We start from the raw sequence: 11,629 nt of genomic DNA on the forward strand, positions 1-11,629 counted from the left end.
TAATAAGAACTATATCTGGTATCAACTGTCTGCCCAGAAAACAGCTGGTGGTGTCCTTGTGGGCATTAATAGTGATATATATGAGATTATTGGCTTTGTCAATAGGGAGTTTTGTGTGACTGCTACGGTTAGGAACAAGACTGACAAGTATGTCTGGCAATTTTATTGTGATTTATGGTACGTCATACAATGAGCATAAGATGGAGTTTATTGCGGAGTTTCATGAGATGCCGAGTAATCATTTGTATCCCATTATCTTGGGTGGTGATTTTAATCTTATTAGGTCTGATTCTGATAAGAGTAGTGGTAATGTGAATCATTCTGTTACTTTCCTTTTCAATGACTGGATTAATAAGTGGGGATTGATGGAGATCAATATTGCTAATAGGAAATACACTTGGTGTAACAATCAGGAAAACCCCATTTTCGCCACCATTGATAGAGTTTTTGTTTCCCCTTCTTGGGATGCCTTATTTCCGTTGTCGGTACTGAGGGCTCTTCCTAGAATTGGAAGTGACCATACCCCCTCTTGCTTGATACTATGGCTCGCAGAGTTACCTCCCCGAAAATGTTTAGATTTGAGAAATGGTAGTTAGAACAACCTGACTTAAAAATTTAGTGGAGACTGTGTGGAATACCCTAGTTTTGGGTAGAGATGCCATTGATGTTTGGATTACTAAGTCTAAACGACTTAGGAAGAAGATTAAAGGCTGGAATGTGAATATCGGAGCGGCCATCAAGAAGAAGAAGAAGAGGGACCTAGTTCAGGAATTTGACATCTTAGATATCTTTGAGGAAACTGACTGTGTTACAGATGAGGACAAGGCACGTATGAGAGATATCAAAAATGAGTTGGAAAGCATTATGAGGAAGGACGAGACTGCCTTGTGGCAGAGATTAAGAGACCACAGAATTAAAGATGGTGATAAGAATAACGCTTATTTTCATGCTTTAGCAAATCATAGACACCGCAAGAACCATTTGTGTGAACTAATCGGAGACCATGGCCCTGTTTACACTAGTGAGGAAATGTTGGAGCTCGCAAGATCCTTCTACAAAGGATTGTTTGGCCATGAAGAGAGACATAATATTCATCTCGGGCCTGCCTTTCGGGAGGGGGATGAATTGAATACTGAGATTGAGGATGAGAATCTCCAAAAGAACTTCTCGGAAGTGGAAATTAAAGAGGCCATTTTTGGTTCATATGCTAACGGTGCCCCTGGCCCTGATGGCCTTTCTTTTCTTTTTTACCAAACATTTTGGGATCTGATCAAGTCAACTTCATGGCGATGGTGAGAGATTTTGAGGAAGGTAGATTAGAGATACATAGACCCGACTTTGCTTTGATAATTTTAATACCGAAGGAACCTGATGCCAAGACTATGAAGAAATTCAGACCTACCAGCCTTAGTAATTGTGTTGTTAAGATTTTTTCCAAGGCACTTACTAATAGGTTGTCTCCTATTAGCAATAGATTGATCTCCCCGAATCAAACTGCTTTTTATCAAAGGGAGATATATCCTCGATAGTGTGGTGCTAGCCCATGAAGTGATTCATGAGGTGAAGAAATCTAACACCCCGGGGCTTGTGCTCAAACTTGACTATGAAAAAGCGTACGATCGGATTAGCTGGGACTTCCTGTTTGAGATGCTTGAGTCCAGGGGTTTTGGTTCCAAGTGGATCTCCTGGATCAAGAGTTTGGTGTTTCAAGGTACCTTTAGTCTATGAATTAACGACACCACTGGACCCTACTTTGTAGGTGGGAAATGACTTAAACAGGGAGACCCTATATCCCCACTTCTATTCAATTTAGTAGCGGATGTTTTCTCTAAGATGCTGACTAAAGCCTCCAATCATGGCCTGGTTTCGGGGCTGCTAACAAATGTCATACCGGGTGGGATAATCAGCCTTCAATATGCGGATGATACTCTCCTCTTTCTAGAGGATTCTTATGAGAAGGCAAAGAATTTTAAGTGGATTTTATCCTGCTTCGAAAGTCTCTCGGGTATGAAAATCAATTTTCATAAAAGTGACATCATCACTATCAATGTAGATGAAGAGAGGGCGAACTTCTTTGCCTAGATTTTCTGATGTAACCTAGGTTCTTTTCCCATTAAATATATGGGAGTGCCTCTGCACTATGAAAAATTAAGGAGGGAAGATCTACAACCATTAATTGACAGAATTATTAAAAGTATCTTTGGCTGGCTGAGTAGATACTTGACCTATAAAGGCAAAATAATTCTGCTTTGTGCTTGTATTGTAAGCATTCCTACTTATCTGATGGCAGTGATGAAGTTTCCCAAATGGGCTATTATTGCTATTAATTCCCAGATGGCACACTTTTTATGGGGTAATATGGGAGACCAGCATAAGTACCATTTAGCCATTGGGGGTTGGTGTCGAGGAAAAAAGACTTTGGAGGTTTGGGGATACCCAATGTGAGGGAATATAATATGGCCCTTCTAGCCTCGTGGGGAAAAAGATTCTTTAATAATAACAATAGTGATTGGCAGAAGTTAATTTCTTATAAATATAATGTATATAGCCCAAATATATTCTGGTCTACACAACACGTAGGTTCTCCCTTTTGGAAGAGTGTTTCTTGGTCTTTACAAGCTGCCAGAAACTTTTATTCTTGGAAAATTGGTAATGGTGATAATATTAGTTTTTGGCATGACACTTGGGCTGGGGACTGTTCCCTCAAAGTCAGTTTTTCTGATTTATTTGAAATATGCAACCAAGAGGAGTGCTCTGTGTCCCAAGTTTGGGATGGGTCTAATCTTAAACTCTCTTTTAGAAGGTGCGTGGATCACGGGGTTATGGTAAGTTGGGAAAAACTTATTGATCATACTAAAAACTTCCCCTTGTCAGACTCCCCAGATCTACCTGTTTGGCTCCTAGAGCCTAGTGACATATATTCGGTGAAATCCTTTTACAAGTGTGTTAACTTTGGTGGCGTGATTTCTCCTTTTGAAGACACTTTATGGAAAACTTTGTGTCCTCAAAATATCCATGTGTTTCTATGGTTGTGTCTATACAACAAAATTCTAACTAGGGATAATGTGGCTAAAAGGAAAACAGTGGATGATCTATCCTGTTTGTTTTGCAATGAAGTTGAATCTGTGTAACACTTGTTCTTTGAACGTATTAATGCTGGTAGTATTTGGTCAGTCATATCAGAATTTTTTTATGTTCATAGAATCCAATGTTTTAATGATGTCTCTTCCTTGTGGAAATTAAACAAAAAGAGCCATGTGCTTAATTTGGTAATTGTTGCCTCCTTATGGAGTTTATGGAGATTGAGAAATGAATTCGGTTTCCACGTGCACACATGGAGAGGTCTGGACTGCGACCTTGCCAAGCTAAAAGGGATTTTGCAGCAATGGTTGGTACTCCGCGACACTGCACAAACAGACACACCGAAGCGGTTCGTTCTGCTGCTGGACAAGCACCGGGGGGAGCTCATGCAGATAGCGTGGATCTAAGTACCTGATTTATCTTTCCCTGGTTTGTAATAATAAAGTTTCAGGATGTTGCTGTTGTTCGAACCCAAGTATGCTTGGATGCACTTTTATGTAGCTGGTTGGTTGATCCAGGCCTAGCTTCTCAAGAAATTTCCTTCGTGTTATGCCTGATCTAGGTGTCTTTCAGTTCTTTTTAGTTGGTGGAGGTTCGTTTGAGCTGTAGTTTGGATGTTGTCTGCTTCATTTTCAATAAAATGGGGTAGGGGCAACCCCTTTCTTTAAGAAAAAAAAGAATCCACATCAGCGCCTCCACGCCCCTCGTGCTCCACCTCTTGTCGAGGCATCGATCTCCGTTGCTGGTCTGCTTGATGTGTAATCCTAGAAAAAGGTCTGCTCGATCAGTGTTTCTCAAATACTCCATTCGTTCTTAAATATAAGTCTTTTTAAATATTTCCCTAAGAGACTGCATACTGAGTAAAATAGATGAATCTATATTCTAAAATATATCTATATACATCCGTATGTAGTCTTGTAATGAAATTTTTAAAAAGGCTTATATTTAAGAACGGAAGGAGTAGAAAAAAGTTGTTGGATTGATAGTGATCTCTAAGAAGGAAATGAGGTCGGGTCGGTCCTCAGAAAAAGGATCATGGACTCGTCACTTGATCCAAAAAAGGATCATGGACTCGTCACTCTGCCCGATCGCATAACCGTATTAGCAATCGCTTCGGCGTTGCTACAAGAAAAGGGATCGTCGCCTACTCGTCTTCGCGGCATCGTCTCTTTCATCGACTCATCGGACCGATCGGCCTCTCCCAAGTTCCAGACTCGTCGTCTCGTCAGATCGATCCCTGACCGACTCCATGTGCTTCACGACTTCCATCTTCTAGGTGCTTTATGGCTACCCGCCGGTAGTGAGTCTTTTCTGATTAACTTTGACTCTTACTTTTAATTCCTAATTTCCTAAATCCTAATCAACTTTTGGCCTGGATCGCTAGAGATCGGTTCTTGTCTGCTTGGTTAAAGGTCAGAGTGTAGCAGTTTAAGTGGACATGACACGAGACTAGATGAGTTAGACCGTTTGTCTAATTGCAAAACATTAAGGCCTAATTTTCAATTGATATCTTCTGCTCTATTACTATAATTTTATTTTATTCATCTTTTCTATCTTATGTTTCAATAATACATATTTGAATCAACATGAAAAAACATTAGTCTGGTTCCAGAAGCGCAAGAGAAAAGAAAGAGAATATAATATAATTAATTAATCTTATAAAGGTGGTATGGACAAGTTTTTTAGAAAAGTGCATCACAAGTATCATCCTCTACCTTTACAAGTTTTCATTTCACAAAATACTAAAAGAATAATGTTGTTGTAGGTATGATTGTTTATATATCCAATTGTTATGTAAGACGATATATCACATACATTACAATTAATTGCTCGTTAATTCATTTTAGTACGATATGGCCCAATTTGTAGTTTCGCACATGGCTCTGGATTTTGCTAGCCCGACCCTAAACTCGACAAACTTTCGGCCGAAGCACTACCCAACACCACATCCTCACGCGTAACACCACTCCGCTGACTCGCACCCTCCCATGAAGCCATCGTGCCATGACCAAGTAGACGCCATGACAATCCTCACCGCTGGCCAGAACAACTAATGAGCCAGCTCCACCCGAACCAGGGCAGATCTGACATTCGACCTTCACTGTGCCACCATGGAAACCATCAAGGCCGACACGTCGTCAGCCAGTGCGAAGACGCTCTCAAAGAACAAGAAGGGCGCTTCACCCGCCTCGATTCACCGAAGAAGAGCAACAGGTCGAAGACCAGCATCCCGCCTATGACGATGTCCTGGTCACTACCCACGAGAGACGCTCCAAGGGGGTCGTCTTGCTAGATAAGAGCATCGGGACACACCATAGGGGCCCACTGATGACACCATCGTGATCGCCGACATACCTGGATCCACCGAGCCACGCAACTGAAATTGGATCGAGCCTCCCCACCTCAAGCGTTCGCCGCGTGATGAGGAGGCGCCACCCGCGATGACTCCATTGTGCCCGACACAACCACCACGCCGCCCTATCGTCCGCAGCAGCCGCTGACGCCACAAAGATCGGCTGAGGCCGCCGTCCCGGGCACAAGATCCGTCGCGCCCAACGCTACGACCAGAGATCCCCCTTCTCCTTAGAGGAACGAGGCCTACTGCCACCACGGCAAGGGCCGACGACAGGGTGAGCTGTTGGTCGGGCCTGGGGACGCTAGGTTTGGGACCTCCGGAGCGCCTCGGAGGAGAGAGACGGCGGAGGGGTGTGTGTCGTTTTGCCTGTATACATGCTTTCTAGATTCATATGGTTATGCTTTAATGCTTAGATGTATATATTCTTATGTGCTTTGCTCACTAGATGAGTAATGGTGATGTGATATGTTTGTATGAATATTGAATGTGATGATTCACTCTAGCCGAATGACTAAACCTGCTAAGAATATCTTGATGCAAACTTGAGAATAATTGTCCTCGAGACCTTAACCAGACATTTACTTTAATTGCACATGTTAGATCCCAAGCATGGCTTAGCATACACTACATAGGTCTTATTCCCTTTGTTACAGTTTAGAAGGCATGCACGTATACCTAGGTCGTTTATTTAACTTATATAAAATATATTGTTTAACATAAAAATATATCATTAGAAAATAAAACATCTAAAGTTTCTAATCATATATTTTTTGTAATATATGCCTTTAATTAAGTTAGTTAAATTGACAACCTAGGTACATGTGTCGGACTTGTAAACTGAGACGGAGGTAGTACTCTCTTCGCTTCTGAAGTTCTGAACATAAGCTATTTTAGAGATTTTGATACGGACTATATACCGATGTATATACACATATTTTATAGTATAGATTCGTTTATTTTACATCATACATAGTCTGTATTGAAATTTTTCAAAATACTTATAATTAGAAATGGAGGGAGTAGAACACAAAGTGTATAGAGGTTATTGGTTGTGCCCAAAAATAATTTTGGTTCCAAAGGCAAACCATGTGTACTTTTTGTAATAGCGGATGTAACTCTGTTGGATAAGAAATTAACACCGATAGGCATTCCCTTAAGGCTGGTCACAATGGGGAGGAACTTAGTAGTAACATCACACACTCCAATACAACTTTGCTTATGTGGCACATATTTAATGAAGAGAGAGGTGCTTGTGGTAACTAGCTAAGTTACCGGAACATCACACACTCCAACAAACAATGAGTCTATAGCCTAATAAATGCATTGTTGCATGACACTACATATATGTTACTCCTCATTGTGGAGGTAGGAACATAGTCTAAAAAAGTGTGTAGGTTCCTACCTTATGTTACTCCCCATTGTGACCAGCCTAAAAAATGCTTACCTAATCTCAGTCAGCACTCAGATCGGTCGCCGCTCGCATTTCTAATTTGGCAGAAGGTCAACGTCTCGTACTCCCTCCCTCACAGTATAGAAGGCATGCACGTGTATCTAGATAGTCAGTTTGACTTATATAAAATATATTGTTTAACATAAAAATTATATCATTAGAAAATAGAACATTTAAAATTTCTAAGGATATATTTTTTGTTATATATGTCTCTCATTAAATTGGTCAAATTGACGACCTAGGTACAGGTACCGGATTGTAAACTGAGACGGAGGGAGTACCATTTCGAGGCTCTTGAATAACCGCCTTCTTAATTTTGCCACATCACTGCTACTAATTCCCGTAAAAAATATCTTGCCTACCACACAAGTTTGGGCAGGTAAATTCCGTAACAGTGTTCTTCCTGGGATCTTTTTGAGAGTACATGCTGTTCTAAATACTAATAGGTGCCAAAATTAAACATGTACACATGTTCTTCCAAAAAGATCTTAGACACGTGTGTGAGCCTACTTAGATCACAAGTTGCATAGTACTAAACACCACTGGACATACTTAACAGGTGATGTTGAGCGTTAGCTGTTTTGTTTGAGGTGGACAGAGGCCTGCTGTGTATAACTGGTGGGTTGTAACATTAAACTCAGAGAGTGATATCAAGGTTATCAGAGGCTGTCGCATCCCTGATATTAAACTGCATTGCCTAAAACATTCCAATTAATGAACAGTGACCTGGTGGCTGGCTAGTTCCAGCTGGTGACATCAAAATTCCACTTTTGTTTCTTTCATACTCCCTCTGAATAGTATAAGTTTTTTTTAAAGATTTCATTAGAAAACTATATACGGATGTATATCGACATACTTTAGAATGTAGACTCACTTATTTTGCTCCGAATATAGTTTCTCAGTGAAATCTCTAAAATATTTAAGAACGGAGGAAGCATAATTCATGGAGGGCCTCTTCTTTTTAATTAGCACTATAAGATGTCCTCACCATAACATTTTATATTGAATCAATTATATCTTGGATAGACCACCAGGAATACTACTATCTACATGTTTGCCACGCACAACTCATCATTTCAGTTTTGTGCTACCATGCTATTAAGTGAGCCTTTTCTAGTTCATGCGAGAATTCATTTTTTTCCATGTGAATTTGTTGTATGATACGGTCTGAAATTTGTTGTATGCTTGTCTTAAGCGTCAGTTCCCATCTTATGTTAGTTTCTCGCTCTTCTAATTTACATTTTGATTCCAAGATCAATATGCTAACTGATTTTCTAACATGGACCAATGACACTAGTTAATGAAAATATCAATGCCCTTCTCTTCATAATGTTAATCCATGGTCCCCAAGCATGCCCACATGATTGTGGTGTCTCTAGCTAAATGTCCACGTCGACCTACACTCTTAACACTCAAAAAGCTCCTAATTGTCTTAACATAGCTTAAGCAGATGATGACACCATGGTGATAGTTATATTAATTCCTTTAAGTCACAATGTGTTAGATTTGTGTTCAACATTTGTGTAGGGTTACAGTTGGACTTACATCGAGCATAGAGTTTCGTCTTGGAACCAAATACATGTAACCTAAGCCTTTTATACAAGATAACACAAAATAAATAAATACATACTTGACAAAATTGGTTCGCATAAACACTGGGTCACCGAAGGGGCAATCTAGTAGCTCGTCACGGGGGTGGCTAGACCTGCCATAGTGGTGGTCGGAGGCGTCACTGACCTTATTATGTTATTAATGCAATAACACAAATTAATATTCAGACAAGGGCTCAAGAAGATGTAGGATTTTCCCATACTTCCTCTCATGAGTTTTTCCATTTATTGGTTTGTCATCTTCTGATTTCCTTTTTCTAATTCCCTTGTTTTCTTATTTTTCTTGTGCCGACTGGACTGTTGTGTATGAAACCACCGCTATTCCGTTGATTGTGATACTTTTCTTTTGTGGGGATGATTGTAATACTTTGTCTGATATCTAGTGCTGAAGTTTCCCTATGTCAAAAGTTTAGGGTTAGAACTTAGAACGTAGTGACCAAATCTAGAAATCAACATATCATTGCTGAACTAACAATGAAGTAACATTATTCCATCGGTTGTACGTAAGCTATAACACTTTTGGCTAAGACCTAGGGTTAAAGTTTTTCTAGTCTCAAAGTTTAGGGTGAACCCAGTGACCACATTCGGAAATCGACATATCATTGAGGAACCAACAATGAAGTAGCATTATTCCATCGGTTGTACGTAAGCTATAACACTTTTGACTGAGACCTAGGGCTAAAGATTTTCTAGTGTCAAAGTTTAGGGTTAATCCAGTAACCACATATGGAAATCGACATATCATTAAGGAACCAACAATGAAATAGCATTATTCCACCGGTCTTACGTAAGCTACAACACTTTTGACTGAGACATAGGGCTAAAGTTTTTCTAGTGTCAAAGTTTAGGGTTAACCACATCTGGAAATGGATATATCATTGAGGAACCAACAGTGAAATTACATATTCCATCGATCATACGTAAGCTACAACACTTTTGAGTTTTGACTGAGACCTAGGGCTAAAGTTTTCCTAGTCTCAAAGTTTAGGGTCATAGAATTGATCGAATCAAGGATGGACAGATATAAAACCGTGCCGCACAAATTTCTTCATATTCCTCTCATTTCTACATCAAGAAACCTATTTTTCATGGTAAAAAGTGTCGAGGGGAATGTCACGTCGATATCTCAAGCAACCATTGTAGCCTTTTTCTCTCGACAGCAGATCACGCAAGCTAAACGTGGAAACTCTTAGTCAGTGTACCAGAACGCGCGTATCAAGAAAAGCGGGCTTAAAAACTTACTAATTCCATGCATCTACATCGTGTGAGCTTGCTAGGTATGTATGGCATGACACGCAAGCCCGTGCTGACCTCCTGCCAAAGATCCCATGCACATATATGTGGAGCTAAATCGGCCAACCCCGTCCGACCACGTCGTGAGCTAGCAGATGAGCACAAAAAGAACAATTTGAAGAGTACGTATTATCTTGCACCAATAATTCTCCCGTGGCATCAATGTCCAGTGATCTGTGTCCATCACACGACATGACCCTCCTTTAAATACCACGCTTGCTCTTCTTCCATCTGTTCAGATGCAGAGACATTAGAGCTAGTCCTGAGAGCTTAGAGAAGTCCCCAAGAGCACTAACAAAAAATCCGAAACGAGAAAGGAGGAGAGGTAGGGCGATCGATGGACATGAGCGCTGATCAGTATCACTATCAGCACGAGGGGATGGAGGAGGATGGTGTCGGCCGTGGCGAGCAGGTCCCGGCGCCGGCGGCGGTGGCCGCCAAGAAGCTGTGGCGCATGGTGCGCGCCGTGCACCTCGTGCTCGTCAGGGGCCTCGGCAAGCACCAGCCAAAGATCGCGGCGCTCGGCGTGAACCTGCACCACCTGCTGTCGTCGTCCAAGCGCCACCACCACCACCACCTGGGGTCCGCGCGCGGCCAGGACCCGGCATTCACGACGTACCTGGCGGCGGCGCTCTCCTGCCAGTCCATGGACCCGGGCGCCGCGGTGCACCCGTACCCGCGCGGCCGCGGCGCGCACGGTGGCAGGGGAGGCGCGTCCTCGCTCTCGTGCCGGTCCATGGACCCTGGCGCTGCCGTGTGCCAGCAATACCAGTACCGACCACGCGATGTGGAGTTCAGCTGCAGCACCACGCCACTGCACAGGCGGCGCCGCGGCGCGCACCGGCACCGGAGCCAGAGCCAGCACGGTGACCTTCCGGAGCACACCTCGGCTCCTGCCGTGAAGACGCTGTTCGAGCTGATGGACGACGACATGGAGGAGGAGGATGTCGACGTGGAGGGCGGGACCGTGCCGTGGGCCGCCGGGCGCGGGCCGGCGCCGCGGCAGGTGCGGATCACGGACTCGCCGTTCCAGGCGAGGGAGGAGGACGACGAGGAAGGACGCAAGGGCGTGGTCGACCGGCGCGCCGACGAGTTCATCGTGTGGTTCCACGACCAGCTGCGCATGCAGCAGCAGCAGCAGCGTCCGGCCGCGAGGGATCGCGCGACGCGCTGCGTTAGATAGATCGGAGCAAGAGCAGAAGTACAATAAACGCCATGCGCTCATGCACGCATGGGTAATCATAATTCATAATAGTAGATCTTTATGCATGCGAGTCGTAATGTACATGTGAGGTGTAGTTTCCTTGGAATGTTGTTGGTCCGATTTTGTCATGGCGGAACGAACTTATTAGCGTCTCTCATTTCAATTTTTCCCCTCATTTGGATGGTGCTAAGATAATTAATACTGGTACAAGTTTGGAATTGTCAACTGTTCCTATAAATTTTGATAGGAACAAGTTTGGAGTACTAGATATTCTGGAATTGTCAACTGTTCCTATAAATTTTCATGTTACCGTTTGACAGCAACGGCATCCAGCCGGGGGAGGAATGAGATACGAAATGGAGGCTTGGATGGATGACGGCCCTTGTTTTTGGGTTTGTCTTGTGAACTTCGGTCCTCTTTAAATTTGTCTCTTTAGACGTAGTTAATAGAGAGCCGGCGTAGATTGTTGTCATCTTTTTGGGATGACGAGGTTAATGTTTCTCGTCATATGGCAAGTTTGATGTCAGATACCTTAGAATTATGCAAGGGTTCAATAAAAATGACTGTAGCTTTAGGAAGTGGTGGTGCCAGGAGTTCAATCATGTCTAGTCAGCTGAACCTTGTGTAGTCAGGAG

The 11,629-nt window shown here is 42.6% G+C and overlaps 1 protein-coding gene across 1 annotated transcript; it reads left to right on the forward strand.

Annotated features, from left to right (window-relative positions):
* The first annotated feature begins 9,969 nt into the window (after nucleotides 1-9,969).
* LOC123416050 lies at nucleotides 9,970-11,169 on the forward strand. The gene has a single exon (XM_045106775.1). It carries the CDS (start codon nucleotides 10,128-10,130, stop codon nucleotides 10,971-10,973), a length of 846 nt encoding a protein of 281 aa, XP_044962710.1. The 5' UTR covers nucleotides 9,970-10,127; the 3' UTR covers nucleotides 10,974-11,169.
* The last annotated feature ends 460 nt before the right edge of the window (nucleotides 11,170-11,629 follow it).

The sequence above is a fragment of the Hordeum vulgare genome, chromosome 1H, assembly GCF_904849725.1.
Source record: "Hordeum vulgare subsp. vulgare chromosome 1H, MorexV3_pseudomolecules_assembly, whole genome shotgun sequence".
Classification (NCBI taxonomy): domain Eukaryota; kingdom Viridiplantae; phylum Streptophyta; class Magnoliopsida; order Poales; family Poaceae; genus Hordeum; species Hordeum vulgare.